The sequence below is a fragment of the Melanaphis sacchari genome, unplaced genomic scaffold (assembly GCF_002803265.2).
Source record: "Melanaphis sacchari strain LSU unplaced genomic scaffold, SCAv2.0 Contig117_pilon_pilon, whole genome shotgun sequence".
In the NCBI taxonomy this organism is placed as follows: domain Eukaryota; kingdom Metazoa; phylum Arthropoda; class Insecta; order Hemiptera; family Aphididae; genus Melanaphis; species Melanaphis sacchari.
The window spans coordinates 94,514-114,732 of record NW_020270456.1 but is presented as its reverse complement, the minus strand read 5'-3'; the positions used below and the strand labels follow the sequence as shown (position 1 = coordinate 114,732).

General features: G+C 24.0%; 1 protein-coding gene across 3 annotated transcripts; it reads left to right on the top strand.

Annotated features, from left to right (window-relative positions):
- The first annotated feature begins 6,215 nt into the window (after positions 1 to 6,215).
- Positions 6,216 to 18,250, top strand: LOC112603999 (F-BAR domain only protein 2). Of its 3 annotated transcripts, none has more exons than XM_025352851.1 (20): positions 6,574 to 6,603; positions 8,776 to 8,867; positions 8,972 to 9,188; positions 9,266 to 9,523; positions 9,604 to 9,702; positions 9,840 to 9,936; positions 10,431 to 10,703; positions 11,899 to 11,988; positions 13,483 to 13,582; positions 13,646 to 13,770; positions 13,835 to 13,974; positions 14,028 to 14,101; positions 14,173 to 14,336; positions 14,408 to 14,529; positions 15,605 to 15,807; positions 16,853 to 17,008; positions 17,075 to 17,204; positions 17,269 to 17,474; positions 17,542 to 17,768; positions 18,095 to 18,250. In XM_025352851.1, the coding sequence occupies exons 1-20, from the start codon at positions 6,574 to 6,576 to the stop codon at positions 18,166 to 18,168; spliced, it is 2,877 nt and encodes a 958-aa protein (XP_025208636.1). In that variant the 3' UTR covers positions 18,169 to 18,250. The 3 variants fall into 3 exon arrangements, with proteins under 3 accessions (XP_025208638.1, XP_025208636.1, XP_025208635.1); XM_025352850.1 differs by having other exon boundaries at positions 14,173 to 14,342; XM_025352853.1 differs by lacking the exon at positions 11,899 to 11,988 and having other exon boundaries at positions 6,216 to 6,603; positions 14,173 to 14,342.
- Positions 18,251 to 20,219: the final 1,969 nt, after the last annotated feature.

Here is a 20,219-nt window from a genome sequence, read left to right as displayed (position 1 = left end):
ACTTTTGAAAATGTTGATGAATAGAAATTAGAAATAAAATTTCAAATTAGTAGTTAATTAGTTAGATGATAACTTATAATTTCCAATTTGTAAATTATAAATATTTTAAGTTTAACGAAGTTGGATAATAAAACATTCAAAAATTCAGTAAAAATAATCTGCTAATAAAAATACAAAATTTAAAGTTTATATTCTCCAATTTTAAAAATTAAAAAACAGTTTAAGTTCATATTATAAATAGGTAGTAATATCAAATAGGTATACAAAGTGTCCATGGTGATCATAATCGTGTGTTTATCAGTATTCGCGATCCAATGATCGTATAATAGTAAATACCTACCTACTATATTTATCTTAATAATTAATTTTCAATTATAATTAGCTACTGACTCGCTCTACAGTTACATAATAATTGCGATTTAGGTGTTACTACATTTTAAAACTGTACAATTTAGGCACAATAACGATAATTATTTTATCAGTCGTCCTTTAATATTTAGTGTTTTCACCGATTTTATAATTTTTGGAATTAATAATATAGTATTTTTAGTGTATAACTTATAAATAAGTTAAATTTTTAAGAAAAAAGAAAAAGATAGGGTAAAAAGCAATAGAAAGCAGATTTTTGGAAATAATCAAAAACATTAAAAAAAAGTTAACTTCATTATTGATATAAGAACGATTCAAAACGTTTTTATATATAATTATTATCTTTCCATTACACTACCTACCGTCAAAAGAAGCATTTGCTACAAAGTCCTAGCCCTGTATTTATATATATATATATATATATCTATATTAGCCATAATTTATTGCTATAGAGTTATATAATATGTATAAAATATGTATATGTTAGGTAGGTATATGATAATATATAGACATATGCCAGATGACTATTAATGAATATTTACTATTTATGCATCACAGTCCGTAGATATTATGAAATAGTAAATAATTCAATAACGACTTTAATAAAAATATATGATATTAATATAGGTACGTGCCTACGCGTGGTTGTGTATCAATTGAAAAATAAACCATTCGTATCGGTGATAAAAATTCCAGATTAGACTACTTCACACATGGTTTGAAATATATTTTAATCTATGAATGCACATTATCTAATGTTCATTAAGTTAACAAAATCAATAATTTGCCTATAATTATTTCCTTAAGCCATGCAGTGTTTATATTGCTACCTACGTTAAAATATTATCGAAAAACTGAAAAAACGTATTAGTTTTTGTTGTTTGTCTTGGCACACCAGAAATCCGAATAATAATAAGGAATGTGAAAAAAATATTTATACTAAATTGTTTAGCAATTTAGTTATTAGTTAATAATTATTTTGAAATGTTTGATACATTTTGTATTTGATAGGTATCTATCGATACGTAAATAAAAAATTAATATGCTGTTGATCAAACTAGATTCCAGTAAAAATTATAATACATTATAACAAGGGTATTGGGCATTAATTAACAGTATAATAGTTAAATTATTATTATTTATTTGTTAATTACCTACACAATATTATAGACATGATGTTCTTGTAAATTTAACTATATAATAGGTACTATATTAAAAAACGCATAGTACCTATTTTGTTACCTAATTGTTTTAACTAATTAAATTATTGGGAGTGGTTCCTTTAACACGTGTTGATGTGAAATTCAAATAATAAAAACACATTTTCTATTGTCCATTGGGCATTGACAGTATAAATGTATAATAGTATAATACAATTAAATTACATGGATATTATATAACTATAAAATAAACTGTATATTTAATTTATTCTCAATATCCACATGTCACATATTCGTATTTAGGACAATTATATAGGTACACATAGAAATTTAATATAGCGATTTATTATTTATAAGTGCAAACCATTCACCATATATGCATTTTTTTACTATAACATAATAAATTAATAATATTTTTTCTCAACTAGGCAAGTTGATAGATATGTACACCTATATGTGTATTAAAATACTTGAATGTTAAAAAATATTAAATATTTTATATTTACGGGTATTAATTAATGTGGAGTTTTTACATCAGCATTTTATATGCCATTACAACATTTAAAAATCTTTTAACAACATTCTTTAATCTTTTAAAAACATTTAAAAAGCCATGTGTATAAAGTATAAGTCCTGTGAGAAATAATATCAAGTATTAGAATTTAATCTTAGACAAAAACTATAAGTTTAATTCAATTTACAAGCAGCTTTTTAAATGTTAGTTAATTTGCTATTACACACCGTTAAAAATCGATGAAGTTTTAAGTAATTGTTTTTACTTTAAAATAAAAATACTCATTGACATAAAACACATTTATGCTTTATGTGATTATATGAGTATAATTATATTTAGGACTTTAATATGGTGCAGCTAATAGATTCTAAAACTGATTTGAATCTAGGTGACTAAGTAAGCATTAAATTGAATTCATAGAAAAAATCTTGTAGTATCATAAACATACGATCCCTACTCCCTAAGACCCTAGACCTAAACAATATAATATATTTTCTGTACTATATTGGCCTGCACTATGCCTAAAGAGTTAAGACTTGTGAATTCCAAGGTAGTTTGAGCCGTTCTAGGACTTATAGCCATATCTAGGTTTATAGGTATCTAGATAAATGATATCTTAGTATGATATAGTTACCTATTTACATATGCGGAATTAGAGATTTTTATTAGATTAGGCCACTTTTCCTGATCAATTTCGATATTTATTTATAAGCTGTAGGAGGAGGAGTTGAAAAATTTTTAGTATTTTTTTTTTTTTTTTTTGATAATTAATTTATTGCATTTGTATACACTTTTGTATATTTGTGTCAAATATCTATGAATTTTTATTTAAAAATAAAAGTAATAATGTATATATAAGTACTTACAGTTCAATATTTTTTTATTTAAAATCGAAATCTGAATTTCTTTGATTCAACATATTACTTATGTGCTGTTATATTTGTATAGCATTCTATATTTCTATATTTTTTTATTTAAAAATAACTAAAATTTAAACAATAAAATTTACTTTTTTAAAGTGATATAATTAATTAATTTTAATATTATTTAAATCAAGAGAATATTTATAAAACTAAACGACGATAATATGGAACCATTTTTTAAACGTTTTCGATTATTTTATTGACATCGATATTTTTTGCCATGATATAATATCTCATTCTATTGAAGTAACAAATTGCCTATTGACGTTCCTGATCATAGTGGTACAATAGGTTTAGTTTAGTATGTATACTTACTTGTAGTACTTGCACTATCATAATCGAAACAATTTAAGATGAGAGAAAAAAATAGTCTAAATAACAAAACATTAATGAAACATTATAATATTTTTTGTGTGTTCCACGTTATTTTACATTTTCAAAAGATAAATACAATGTTTAGAACTTTAGGTACTTCTAAAAATAATTCAAACTAAATTATAATTGATTATTGTTTTATTAAGAAACAAATTACGATATTTATTTTGAACATTTTTACTTATTTTCAAATATATTTTCTTGTATAATACCTATGTGATATTATTATATATTATTTATTATTACATATTAAATATTATTATGCTCATTTAATATATTAATTTACTGTAAATATTAGTACAGGACGAGATTTGTCTGGGCCAAGGCCTAGTTGGCATAGGCCGTAGTTCTACCTATGTCTACTTAATAAGATACATATTTACCTACTTAATAAATTATAATTATATGTTATTACCAATACGTCATCATAGTTTTTAAGTATAGTTAAAAATGAGTAATTACTAATTACCAACTTTCTAACTACTGGCTATTTAAGATTAATACAATCTCAAATATAATAGATTATAAACGATAATATATTCAGTAATCAGTAGCAAAACACAGATAGAGGTTCCTCAAATAAAAAAAGCCCTTAAAATTTTTTTGGGATAAGATAAAAACATCCAGTTTATCTAATTTGTTTTAATATTTCAAAAGTAAAAACAAATGTATAATTTATTTTTATTTATATCGTTTAGAAACTATCAGAATAGATATCATTGTATTTCTCTCCGTTATTATGGCTAAAATGTTTTGAAGTTTGAAGTATAAAGATAAGAATGCCGTATCCATATGCTTAATATCAATGTTATTATTAATTATTAGTAACAATAAATTAATGGTAATAATTTATTTCCATTTAATTAATAGTATAATTTTTTATCGACAGTTATAGAAAAATACTATAAAAATTGAAAATTTATCATACCTATAAATATTTTAAAAAGAGTTAAAATTTGTTGACAATTTTATCATAATATAGGTATTAAAAATAATAATTTAGAAATTTCAAGTATCTACACACTTATCTTATTATTTTTTGAAATATAACAAAATATTAGACATTTTTTGAGGAAAAATAATTATTTTACGGATGAATATCTAAACATAGGTAGGTACTCTCCATTTTCACTCGTAATAATTTTATAATTAAGTAAGTATTAACTAATTGTGTATCACTGGCTATGACATTTTATCTATACAGACTCAATTCAATATCACAGGTTATAAACATAGAAATTAATTATTTTAAGCTTTATATTTAAAGTAGGACTAATAGGTAATAAAACGCTTTATCGTGTATATATTTCCGTGTAGCTAGGTACCTATGTAGATAATAAATAATAATGTAATTTTATCAAAATACGATTGGATACGATAAACAAGCTAAATATTTTAGAATTAAAATTATAGCACAATTGGCTAATAAGAAAATAAATTCAATTTTTTTAAAGTTAATCCTTCAATAATTTTTTATTATTTCTTAAGAGTTAAACTTACTTTAGGAGGATGCGCTAAGACTTATTATTTGGTCTCCCCATCACGGGTTCTATGGAGTGCAATTTTCATTTAGTCATTAACGCTATTGATTATACCCACTATATTTACACTATTTAAGCAGTAGCTAGAAAGCATTATTAAAAAAAATGACGTTGGGTAAACAATAAACATATTTGTTTTAAAAAAAACATGCGTAGGCCAACAATCAATATTTATACCTATACATACTATATAAAATCATTAAAACGAACATTTTTATTGCTGTAAACTTAATTATTTTATGAGGGAAACAAATTATATCTCACGTTCAATAACCTTGGCATATACATATAATATAAAAGACCGGAGCGTCCGGATTCCGGAATTATCTATATTGTGTATTTGTGTAGGTTGGTCCCCTCGCACGCTCATTCAGCAACCATATATTATATTACAATAGCAGGATAATATAAGACGCAATTGTTAAACTCATCAAAATTGAAGTATGAAAAATGATTTCGGTGACCGACATTGTGATTACGATAATCGTTATTCATTAGAATAGTCATAAACTCATAACTTTAAACTTATAATATAATATCTAATAATTATTATTAATAATATTTTTTTGTTATTCGTAATAACTGTAATAAATAACAATATATAGGTAGTCAACAATAATAATTACAATAATATATCCCAGTGCCCTGGGCTTACATTTGCACTACAGGTATAATGCGTAAATATTATAGGTAAATCGTAGATACTATTGAGCAAAAGTATGGCACGTTTGCGGTTTTTTCTAGAAACAAAAGTGCACACTGGAAAATTGCTTAATTTATAGTTGTTAAATTTCGTAAACTCGTTAACTATATTTATTTTCGCTAAATTGTTAGGTATATCTGGCTCACCATTATTAAAACGTTAAGATATTACCTACCTACCTAATATTTAACGAGAGAATAAATTAAATGAAAAATTCAACTAGATTTATTTCATAATATTATAGTTACAACGTAGGTACAATCATAAATTGAATTTTATTTAAAAAAAAAAAAAAAAATGTTAATTTTTTTCGCATTGAACGTGACCAAATTCGTTTAAAATTTTTAACTTCGGTTCACGAAATCAACAACAAAAACAATACCCAACAATAACAGATAACAACATCGCATTATCGCGTAATTGCAAGTACCGCGCGCGCATGATATAACAAGTCCCGTCCCGTACACTTATTATCGCATACCGACGGTGGAGGCGGCGGCTGTTACGTCGGCGGTAGGCGTTTGCCGGAACGCTTTTGGTTTCTTCCATGACCGCATCGTGGGCGTGCTATACTGCGGTGTCGCAATGTCGCTTCGATGCACCGGTGGCGGTTCGCGGGGCCGCCGGGAGGGCGTAAACTGTTTTTGACTCGCGCGGTCGCGGTGATAGCGAGTCCGATAATTTTTTTTTTCCACAATCAGTCAACCCCGTCTCCCTTGCATACACCAGTTAATGTTAATACGCTATCAGTCCCGTCGGTCGGTCCTCCTCGGCGTCGGACGAAACCACTAAATTCCGGTCCGAAGCTGCGTTCTTCCCAAAACCACTGCCGCCGTCCTGCCTGAGGCGTGACACAATTTCACGCTGACCGTTGTTCAACAATCACTGTAAGTGCGATCACGCACACTGACGACAACACGGAAGCTGCCCCACGTTTTCGTCATTTCCGTTTCGATTTTGGAATGACCAGCGTTACACGTCGTTCATCATGACTGTTGACTTTTGTGATTATTTCTGGGTAAATATTTTTCTGATCGATTGTCTCCAGGCATCAAATTGACCATTCGTCAAATTTATTTATACTCGTCTCTCTTCACCTAGTTTTGGATTCCATGGTTCCTGAATCCTGATATGTCTTAGTCGTTTAATATACGTTGTAAATGCGCGCTCACACGCACGCACACACACTCACGAACACACATACCTGCTCAATCGTAATTTGTTTCTTAAAGTGTTTAGTTGACTCCAATCAATACCAATTACTTTTTTGACCTCCTGACTAAATTTTATTTTTTTATTAATTATATTTTATTTTGCTGTACAACATTTTTTTACCATGTAATAATAATTCTCCGATACTATACAACATATTATTTCATCTACGTTTTTGTATATCATGTATTATTTATCCTGCATGATAAAAGCTTAGGTTTTGTTATAGTGATAAATATAATTTAATTAACTATTAAAAATCTATGGCCAGAATCATCCCATTAATATTAATATAAAACATAAAAATTAAAAAAAGACATGGTATTTTCTATAAAAAATATAGATCATGAGAAAATTCTAATTGTAATATTAGGTTCCTAGAGACTTACTAGATAGTGATTTGTATTAAAAGAAAGATAATAATGAATCAAGTATTTAATTTTAATGCCCAAAAACCCTCAAAATATGCTAGAACAAGTATATCTTAATATGCCTTATAGTATTTGAAAATAGATATGTTTAATTTAATGATCTTTTACAATCAATAATATATGATAAATATTAAAAAATATAAAGTGGAATTATAACAATCTGCACTTCTTTTTATATATTATAGGTATTTAAAAAAAATAATATATTAGGTATATTTTGAATTTATTCAAATGTGTATAATGTATATTTAACCTTAGTTATGTATATTATCTTTTTCGTATTAATAACTTTGAAGCTCTTAACCATTCTTCAGTTTTATAAGGCTTTTTTTGACTATCAATTTTATTATTTATTAAATAATACATGCTTGAAATCACATGTTATTTAATAAATGTTAGTTATATATCTTATATTATATGGAATGATTCTGTTTAAATATGATATATCAGTCTAATTGACCGATGCTATTATTAACTTTTATAAGTTACAAAATATGAAAATTTATAAATTTAAAAATATTTCCATTTATTAATGCAAAAAATTACATCTATCATCTATGTATTAAAGTATATTGTTGTATAATAAAATCATTGTTAAATCAGGAAAAAATAATTAAACCATAATATATAATTGATTATAAATTGAAATTTATCATTTATTATAATTCGGTCAAAGAGACCAAATACACCTTTTGCATAGTTTTTCAATATATCAGATTAATTTATGCAATATCATTTTGCATTATTTTACCAATTATAAATAGTTAAAAAATTGTGTTGTGTTTTTATTATAAAACATTTATTCCTATTTTACTTCAGTTATTAGTTTGACAGTGTGATGAAGACTGCAGTTGGTTGTGTTTTAAGGAGGAAAATATTGATAAATTAAAGTTATATAATGGTATTTTACACTTATAAGTGTATAATAAGTAAATGAACATGTATTTTAAAAGAATCTAATGTAAAAATGTATATTTTAGGAATAACAGTCTATAGTTATAAGTGTACTGTAAATTATTATTCTTAAGCCAATTAAAATGATTTTAAAAATTATATTTTTTGACTATAGTTATCTTACTTTGGTTGGAACATTTTTTTTTTTTTTTAATAAGTTTGATAAGCATTTTAAATTTTAAATAAGTTCTATATATATATATTTTTATTTATTACAGATTTAGTTGAAAAACAATTATTAAAAATTACTTAGCTTAAAACATATAAACAACATTTTTATTTTGAGATGTTATATTTTAGTAATATTCAAGCATGTTAGTTTTGAATGATTAAAAAAAAGTTCTTTGTAGTTTATATTTTAAATGTTGGTAATAAATTATTCATTTTGATATTGAATACTGAAAATTTGCTTAACATTTATTTTGAATATTAATTTGGTATTTAACACTCTTGATTTGTTAAATAAAATATACTAACTAAAGCCAGGGCCCATAATCAGAGAATAGATCACAATCTAAATCTGTAAAATTAAAAGATATATTGACTTAGTTAACTAATGTAACAATCATAATTTTATTTTTTTATTGTTTTAGGGTGAAAAAAATAATGGATTTGACATTTTGTACCATAATATGAAACATGGGTTAATTGCTAATAAGGATCTATCAGATTTTTTAAGAGAAAGGTAATTTTTTTATGTAGATAATATAAATTATTTTCTAATAACAATTGAAAATATAGTGTATTAATTACGTAAATTATACATAATTTAAATACTACTGTTATCAGGACTAATATCGAAGAAACATGTTCAAAATTACTTGCAAAGTTAGCTAAACAAACAAGTAGTAGTTCAAATACAGGAACATTCAATCCTTTATGGCAATTACTTCGTTTATCTATTGAAAAACTAACCACAATACATATGCAAATGGTACATAAAGTCTGTGAATTAGTGAAAGATGTTACTAAATATACCGATGAATTGCATAAAAAACATAAAACTGTAAGTATAAATTATAATCTACATCTGAAATTGATATTTTCTATAATTTCTTTTTTATAATTTAATAAATACATTAGGTTAAAGAAGAACAAAGTGGAACCTTAGATGCAGTACAAGCCATTCAATCAACCTCATTGGCCTTACAAAAAGCAAAAGATATTTATGTACAAAAAGGTGGAGAGTTAGATAAGCTTAGAAAAGATAATGCCTCTGCTAAGGAAATTGAAAAAGCCGAAATAAAATTAAAAAAAGCTCAAGATGATTACAAATTATTAGTTGAAAAATATAGTGTTGTAAAAGAAGAATTCGAAAAAAAAATGAATATAGCGTGCAAGGTTAAAAAATTTTATTTTAAAAAAAAATAACCATCATTGCTTAATAAATCAATTGTATAAATTTGAATTTGTTGATATAGCTTTTTCAAGAAGTTGAACAATCACATTTAAAACAAATGAAAGATTTTCTCAACGTTTATACAGATCTAATTGAAACTAATCATGAAGAAATTGGAAAGGTTAGTTAAAGTTATAATTTTAATTTAGAATACATGAAAATCAAAGATATAGCTGTATAGTATAACTGTTTTACTCTATTAAATTAATCAAAACAAACATGATGTGTTTATAAACTAATAATATTGTCTATATTTAGGTTCATGTTGAATTCAAAAAACAATGTTTAGAAATGACTGTGGACAAATTATTGGAGCAATTTGTTTTAACAAAATATACGGGATTAGAAAAACCAGGTATTTGGTATTTTTATTTTACAAATTATTAGGATTAAGATGATAATGAATTTAAGAACTTTATATATGCATAGACATATTTGCCATAAATTATCAAGATATATTCTTAAAATAATTAAGTATAACATAGAATGTTTTAAAAAAATACTGTATATTTTTATCAACTATGAATATGAACTACATAATTTATACTTGGTGCTTGTATGAGCCATGAGTATGAAACAAATATAGTGTGAAAAAAAAAATTAGATAATAAAATATTTTATGAAATAAAAAATTCAAGAAAATTTTTCTATTATGTATAAAACTGCAATTATAACTGCTTCCAAGTTAAACTTTATTTATTTATAATTTTTCTACAATTATTTTCTACTAAAATAGAAAAAAAAAAGAAGTATATTAATGATAAACATACAAACCTTACTTATTATAATATATAATTATATATTTTTAATTGTATTCAACTAATAATAAATTGTATTTGTCTTTATTAGAAAACATCGAATTTGAGGAAGTTTGTCTGAATAGCACTACCAATAGTTTGAATCAGGTTCCAGACTCTTCAAGTGATTCAAAATCAATTCAAGGAACCAATTCACCAGTCTTTACGAGTACTCCACAAAATTCATGTTCAGCTAGTGTAGCATCTGAAAAGCCTACGGCAAAACGTGAAGGTAATTGCCGTATAAGGGACAAGAAAGATGCTACCAATTACCAGTCCTCCAGAGCAACATCCTTACTCAATATCTTCATCTCCAACTCCCATGGTATGTTCATTTAACAATAAATTTTTTTCAACCTCGCAATTGGCCTACCGGAACTGCTATTATAGTAGAATTTTTTTCTGCACCGTACCAGCAATCGGTAATATCAAACATCTTTTTAGTTGCTTAATACAATTATGTTTGTATACTAGTTAGTATTACTTGACCAATTCCCTTAATATATCAGTGTTCATTTTCTTCTATATTTTTAAATCAGTATTTCATTTCATTACTCACAAACACATGAAATGCAGTTGTATTAAAATTATTTTGATTTTGCTAACATAATTTTAATTCTACTTATATTAATAATATAAACAAACATTTAATTGAAAATGTACTTGCTTTTTCATGAACATTTTTAATATTAATAAAATTTCAATTATTAAATATTTATTTAAAGGTTAAATTGATAAACCAAAATTTCTACTCTGCTATGTTTAAATACCAAAAGTTAAATGTGAATACTATATTAATACTTATTGATTTTTTTTCTTCTTTTAAGTTATGAGTTAAGTAATGAAGTTGTTTATCTCAAATATAAAAATATAAGTGCATAGTATTGAAAGAATTTAAAAATGGTCTATTAAAATTTTTTTGATTATTATAAATTAATAGTATAATTTTATTCATTATTTTTTAATATTATAAGATAACATTTATAAATGTTAGTGAATTTAATTTGTGGTGTCTTTTTCTCATATTGGATTCCTGCTATAATGAAGTATAATATACAAAAAATCTATGAATTGTTATGTAAGCAATTAACAAATTAATGATAAAATAATCACACATTAATTTTGTAGTCATTTCTACATAATATATAAATAATAATTTATAGTATTTTGTAGTAATTCTTGTTTATAATAATTATTAATTTGATTTTACTAACTACAATTATTGGTTTTTAAATATATTTTTAGAAAGAATAATATTTATAATTTAGAAGTGATATTTCTTTATTTTATTGTTTTCATTATTTATCTATAATAATTATTTTATACATTTTTATTCATATTAAATAATTGTAACAATGTATTACAAAATACTAAGTATAATATTTATGCTCTTCAAAATGTACCTACCATTGATCATTATTCATTTTTGTCTTGCCAAATTATGTATAATGCATGCATATTATTTATGTAAATTAATCATAAGCTTTTGTGTTGTTATTTAAGTAAAAGCTGTGTTACAGGTGCTTTTTCAAAATCAAACAGAACTGTGAGTTTAAGTGCTGATCACACAGCTTATTCACTCCCTCAGAATTCTATTCGTGGATCAAAATGTAATTTGTGTTTATTATTATTGATCCTTAGGTTAAATTTTCTTGCATGTTTACATATTTTTGTAGCATTTTCCTTTAGATCAATGAAGTATGCTCCCTTCTTAAGCGCTATACTCAGATTTATTTGAATTCTTATTCTTGATATATACTGTTTAAACAAATATATGTATGAAGTAAGTTTCTGATAAATTAAATTTGATAGTTAAAATTTTAATAACCTTAAAAATTATCTAGGTATACAATATTTTTATAATTTTGTATATAAAATAATTATTTCAATGGTAATACAAAAGTATATTGTTGATAATACGCTAATTATTATTCTTAAACATATTTTATACTTATATAGTATATTTATTTTAATATTTCTTTGCAACAAATTATTTAAAAAAATTAATACAATTGTGTTTATAGTGATTAAATGCAATTCTATACTTTTATGTATTCACTATTTTTATAAATTATATTGTTAAATAATATCATATTTTTTTTATCTGAAACAAAATAAATCTTAACATAATTTAATTAAAAATAATTTTCTGAAATAGCATTTGAAATTATGCCATTTGTTATGAACTGAATGCTTTTATTTTATTAAAAATTATATTATGCGCTTATCATTGCATTTAATCATGAAGTAATCAAATTTATTAATTACAAATTAGTCACTTTTATATTAAGGAGAATGGTCAAAATAGTATACATATTTTATTTCTGTCGTTAAGGTATTTTATGAACATTTTTTTTTATGCATCCATTATATTCTATATTCAATATAAATCATTAGGAATTTTTTTTTTCATATAATCTTTAATAAAAATAAAACTTTGGAATAATGTTATAAAAAACATAATTTATTATAGTTTTTTTAGTACTTTATTTATATTATTTGTTTCAAAAGTTTTCAATAAATTCATCAATTCATATTATTTTTTAAACATATTTTTGGACTATTTTTACAAGTTAAAAACTAATGTCAAAATCATTACAGTTAACTATGCTTTACAACTAAAAATTGAATCTTTTTTATTAACATATATTTATATTTAGCATGCTGTCATACAAGTACACAACCTTCAAGTTAACTAATTTCAAGGTGGCCAAATATATTATAAGGGCGGCTATAAGTATATTTTTTTATTTCATATTAACTATAGAACTCTCCGAAATGAATTTCTTTTTATCCTTTATACATCCTTTGAAATGGCTTTTATTGTTGCATTTTTTATAAATTATTACCTATATTATGTATTTATTTTTAATACAATTTTATTTTAATTGTAGTTGCATGTATGTTATTTACAGTTATTTTATAATTAGCACTATTTATTGAGATGATATTCAAGTGCCAAATACAAAGAGAATGTGTTTATTATTTTGAAATAATACATTTGTTTTTACTATATCTTTATTATATTGTTATCTCTTTGTATTATGTACTCAATGATTTATATTTGCCATGTAATTTGGTAAAGTAATTAAATATATGTTCAGGGTTTTTAAGAAGTAGAAGAGACAAACGTAAAGAAAAGAAAACTAAAAAGAAAAAGGACTCAAGTGGTGAAACAATTAGTAAAGAAGATAAATCTGATAAGTAAGTAAAAACTTTGTTATCACATAATTTGTGTTGTATATTAAATTATTGTGTGACTTTTAGTGAAGAAAAAGAAGAAGAGTCGAAAAATTGTGCTCCAGAAATAGATGATGAAGGATATTGTATTCAGCCAACAGGACAATGGACTATTGACAAAGAAGAGACATTTGATTCCTCATCTGATTCAGGTTCATAATATTTACTTTGTTATAATTCAAACTATATGCACTTACTTATTATGAATAACTATAGATGAAGAAAGAGATAAAAGACTACACGTTGAAATAAAACCATTGAGCAATGGGGCAGGTCCAATCAGCGCAAGTGTTGATGAATTAAGAGCCACTGTTGAAAACATATCATTAATGCCGCTAGGAACACATACTTTGAAGGTAACTTAAAATAAATAAATGTATTAAATCTTACTTTAAATTATAATTTTTAGAATCGACGAGGATCAGCTAATGATGATGGTACCATGAAACGTTCTAAATCTGTTTCTCAGCAATTGAATACTGCGTAAGTAATAATTTAGCAACACATTTATTGTTTTTCATGTATTTACATTAGTATAATTGTGTATGTTTTAGGAAAATAAGTAATGATCTGATAGGACTGAATTTGTTTCAATCCAGCGAACCCACTCCTAATTCAGTTCAGCAGACTAATTCAATTAATAGTCCTACATTATCCTTAACTAATAAATCCATTTCTCCGCCAAACGTTTTCCCTGTGGTTTCAAAATATGCTGCCGGTAATAGTAATATAATTTTATACATTAAAATAATAAAAAAAAGTAACGTATTAATAATAAAAATGTTTTAGACCTAGGTGATTTGTTTTTTGATGTTGGAGATGCTCAACAGTCCACTCCAAAACAAGGGCCTCCATCAACCACTCCTCCGGTGTGTTCCATTTCTATTCCTCGTCCTCCTTCAAGACGTGAGGTAATCATTAAATTATTCAAATAATAATATGGACATTAGACATTTTGCTAAATTAACTTTAACCCTTTAACTTACAGAAATAATTAAAGTTGTTATTTTATACATTTTTTTTAAATCATTATACATATGCGTTAGGTTAAGTTTTATTTTATTATTTTATTTTGTTTTTAAAAACGAAATTACATTTATTTTCACATCACTTACATAAAATGAAAAGTTTTTCACTAAATAGATATGAAAATTTGTAATAATTTATAATAATTAAAGACCACTATTTAGTAAATGTATATAATAAATTATTAACATAAAAGAAGATAAAATAATAAATCAATAGACTGTTAGCTTTAAGTTAATTTATATAATATCCAACTAAAAATAAGATTTTATTGAAATTTTAATTTTAAGTGAATTATATTTTTGTAAAATATTAAAACTTAAGAATGCTCATAACTTGCTTTAAAATAAAAATATCAATAAAAGCTTATGTGATGCCCTAGATAATATTTTTTCTTTAAGTTTGGTAATAGATAAATTGATTCTAATATTGAAGTGTTGTTTAACGCAAATTTTCTGTCTATGTTAGTAAGATGGAAACAACACGTATTAGTATGAAATCCTCTTAATATAAAATAATACAATTAAAGGTCATATAATTTTACAAGGTAATACAATTTATTAATTACAAATTATGTTACTATAAGTTAATATCCACATGACTGTCAAAAATGTACAGCATCAATCTTATATCATGATTATTATGACAAGTTATTTTTTATTTTTAAAAATTGAATATCTATGTGTAATTTTTTTTTGTTATTTATATGTGTAGATTGTATAAAAAGTTCTGTATTGTTAAATTTCTATGTTTGTTTTATAACAATTTGTGTTTAAATGTTGTGTAATTGTTAATAATACAAAATTTAAAAAATGCAGATCTGTTTTTGTGAACTTGAATTTTCAAAATTCACGAAACATATCAGAACAAAAATAGATGCAACAATATAATTAATATATATTATATAAAAATGGTATGCTTTTAATTAGTTAAAATAAATGTTTGTTTTATTGAATACAGAATAATGGACCTCGTAATCAACTTAGTCCAATAAGTATTGGCAGAACAGACAGTGTGTCAAGTCTTGATTTTCGATCTTCCGGAGTTTTAGGACCATCTAGAGGACCATCACCATTAACAATTGGATTATCTGATTCCATTCCACTGGCTGTTGCTTTTCATGAAATAATTCATGCATATTTCAAAGAATCAAATGAGTCAAGGTATTATTTTAAAATTTTCTTAGATATCTATTATTACAACAAAAATCCTCTATGATGTTTGTTGTTAATAAAATTAAAATAATTTTAGTGATAAAATAATGTGATATTCATATAGTATTGCACTTAAAACAATAATGTTAATTATTTACCAAGTAAGAACATTTTTTTAGAAATATAGAGTTGTGAAATACCTAACATAATAATAAATATTTCAATTTAGTATAATATTCTAGCCTAACAAAATTTTATAAGATTAAGTATTCAATATTTTTGGTTTACTTAATACAATATAATATAAAATCACAGCTTTAATATCTTGGATAGATTATAAAATTAGAGATTTTTACATAGAATATTGTGGAAGGATTTTATTGTTAATCATTAATTTTGATTTTCTATTATTTTTTTTCTTCATTTTTCCAAGTTTATGCTACATTTAATATACCTTGTTTATTATAAACCACTTATATTGATCTATAAAGTTATTTAGTTATTGTGTGTGATATAGTATAACTACAGAACTGACTAACTCTCGAGTATCTTATTACACTACCATTATTGTGGCCAACAACGTATGAACTCGCACCCCTCATTGCATGGCCATTGAAATAGTAGTCTGAGCATATTGTGGAGATACTGAATAGTTAACATCTACTGTCAGATTGTTCATTTTTATATTTTTTTTTCTCATTAAAGTAACCACATTTACTTCAAAAATCATCACTCTACTTATATATCTTCATTTTTAAAACATTTTTACAAAAATATGATTTGTACAATATTTCTAATACTTTGTTGCATATTTAAAATAAATTAATCGAATAGTTAGTTAATTAATGAATTAAGTATAAAATAATATTATTAATAGTTTGAATAAGCAAACTATGCTACCAGATGTATTACATTATTATCACACTGCTAACTTTATTTTAATATAGCTTGTGTCAAAATTGTGTTGCTGTATAAATCAGCATCTTATTAAAATATTAAAAAATAAGATTATTAAAGTTGTGTCAGTCAAATTATTGTTTAAATGTTATTTTAGGTGTCAAGTAAAAATGTTTGGAGATATGATGGTTTCGTTTCCTGCAGGTATTGCAAATATTTTAGCAAATAATCCCAATCCAGCAAAATTATCATTTCGTTTGAAGAACACTGTTCGGGTAGAAAATATTCTTCCAAACAAACAATTAATCATAAGGTAAAAAAATAATATGACAATAAATATCAAAAAAAATTTTTTTTTAATATTCTTTTATTATTTCAGTGATAGTTTTATGTCTTCTGATTCAAACGTTTTTGAGTTTAATATGCCTGCTCTTACTTCATTATTACGTAAACAATTTGAGCAAAATCCTGCTGCATCTTACTTTAATGTTGATATCTTAAAATATCAAGTTAGTAACATTTGTATCATTATAATTAATTAAACATTTTATAATTTTATACTTTATTTTGTAGGTAAAATTACACAATACTGCAGCTGCTTCATGTCCGTTTCAATTAGTTTCATTTTACAAATGCAGTAATACTTATACAGATCTTAAAATTGGTTATAAGTTTAATAGTCACGCTATGAGTGTTCCTTCCCCTTTACTGAATGTTACTGTTTCTGCTAATTTGAATTCAGCAATACGTAATATGCAGTCCAAGCCAACTGCACAATGGTAATTTTGATTCACCCCAATTTTGTGAATTAATATTTTTTTAATTATTTTGAACACTTATTTATAGGGCACCAGATACAAAAACAGTAAGTTGGAGGTTTGCAGAACTTGCTCAATATTCTGAAAGTCAAGGTTCTGGTTCTTTAAAAGCAAGATTTGAGGTTGATAGTTTATGTCCTATATCAACAATAGTAACTCAATTTAACTGTGAGGGTACTACATTATCTGGAGTAGAATTTGAGCTAGCAAGCAGTGGTTATAGAGTATCATTGATCAAAAGACGTTTTGTTGCTGGTAATTATTTAGTATTAATGACTTTATTTAACCAATAAGAATTATGTTAATTAAACTTTTAGTGTTATTAATTAGTATTAATTTAAGTCTTAGTTTGTATAAATATTGATTAAAAATATTTGTTAATTTACCATTTTTATTTTTTAACTAACACCCATGGGTCTTAAATAAGTTAAATACAGGTTACATATATATAAATATAAAATAACATTTTGTTTCTATTAGTTGAAAGATTTCATTGATTTTGTTCATATAAAATAACCATATCCTGATATCCTGTTAAATAAAAATATATTTGACCAATTTATAATCATTAACTTTTTCAGGTAAATATATATGTGATGGTGAACCAGATCCCAAAAGCTCTACTCAACATTCCACTGTGTCATCAGATTGTTAATTATCAGTTACTTTATTATTTGTTTTTATTTATATTTTTTTATATTATTTAAACTCGAGTATTATAATCTCAACATTTTTTTTTTTTGTTGACAATGTTTTCCTTCATTATACACATATTTTATTTTCATAAAATAATTAACGCTATAAAAATGAACTTTGGCTTTAAAACATTTTTTCATTTTTCGTTAACACGGAATTATAATTACTGTTATTATGTTAGTAATTATTTTACTATAAAATAAAACCGTCTGCTAGTAATTTTACAGTATTATATACCAGTTTCAAATTAAATATTTATTTATTTTGTTTTTTTTACGAATGTAATAAGAATGATTTTTTAATATTTTTATTTGTGTATTATATAAAATTATATTTTAATTCCATTTCAACATAAATTTTCAACTGACATAGAAGACCATTTAATTACTCATCTTTAATCAACAAAAACATATCCTTAAAGTAATAATAAATAAGACCACTAGTTGAATTAAAAATAAAGTAAGTTATTGCAGGTTTCTGCATAAAAACCTTGCCTATTAATGTGTTTTTAAAAATAAATGAATACTGAAATAATACTTTGCTGTATGTTTTAACTAATATATTTATATTTTATATTATTCCATTTAAAATTAACAATAATCAAATTTGTCTTCTAGTTAACTATTTTGTATGTAAACCAAAACAAAATACAATAGATCTGATTTTAAAATCTCTTTTTATAATTAATATTATTATTATTAATGTTGTTGTGATAAAGTTATCAATAATAAGGCTCTATTTATGCTTCCTTGTTAGTTAGTTTTTGGTAATTATGTTGCATGTTATTGTATAATGGACTTATGATTATAATGTGGATTTACAGATAACACCTTCTTAGACAACTGTAATAGATTAGCTGTATTTTTAATTTGTTATTTTGGACCAATGTATTATGTATATTTACTTAAAAGATTTACATTAATAATTTATTTGTGTTAAAATCAAAATTTTAATTTAAAATTAATTTGTTGATACTTTTATTTTTGAATACAATAGTGTTAAATGAGATTGTCTGTAATCCAAAATGATATTTGTTTGTGGCTCAAAAAAAAAAAAAGTTGTAATATTAATATATTATTATTGTATGTGAAGATTACTATTTTTTTAGATTTAATATATTGTATATACATATTTTATTTATAACACACATTATACAAATATATCAAATAAATATACTTATCCATATAAATATATTTTTCTTTTATTATATTATTACATAACATTTAAGTTTATTGAGTATGATATAATTTAAAATGGAACAATACATACATATTTGGTAGTTAGAATTTGTAAAAACTATAACCTACTTTTATACTTGCCGTTTACCTGTCCTTAAGCAAAGTTTATAAATATTAATATTGATAAATTGGTTTAATTTATTTATTTTGTACATGTATGCTTTATTAAATCTATTATTATTGAAACATTTATTTGAATAGTAATTTATTTTGATAGTATTTTTATTTATTTTATTTAACGATGAAATTAATATTAAAAGATTAAGTTACGACCATAAAAACATACCGGTTCAAGTATTTAGTTCAATTAGATTTTTAATCACAATATTATTTAATGATAATAATCATAATTTATAATTGCCTGTTTTAATTTAAATAATAATTTTTTCAATATTTTCTTTTATAACTTATTAAAATATTTTTATTAAAGTATGTTTTTTTAACTTTCTTTTCAACTAGCGAATTGTGTATACCTCATGATGAAAATCAGGAAGTATAAATGTGTGTGGTGACATGGTGAAAACTGTATGGTCATAAACATTTTTCATAGGGACGAAATGTTGAAATTTGACATTGGTTATCCACTTTTACACATAATCGTTACCATATTAGTGTTATTGTATTTTAATTAAAAACGGTAGAAACTTGAAAAATTCCGCTATTACTATAATTAATCATTATTATTTTCTATTCACAATTAATTATGCTAGAGTATCAAATTAATTTTCAGCTATTTATAGACAATTAATTATATTCTCATCCAAAATGAATT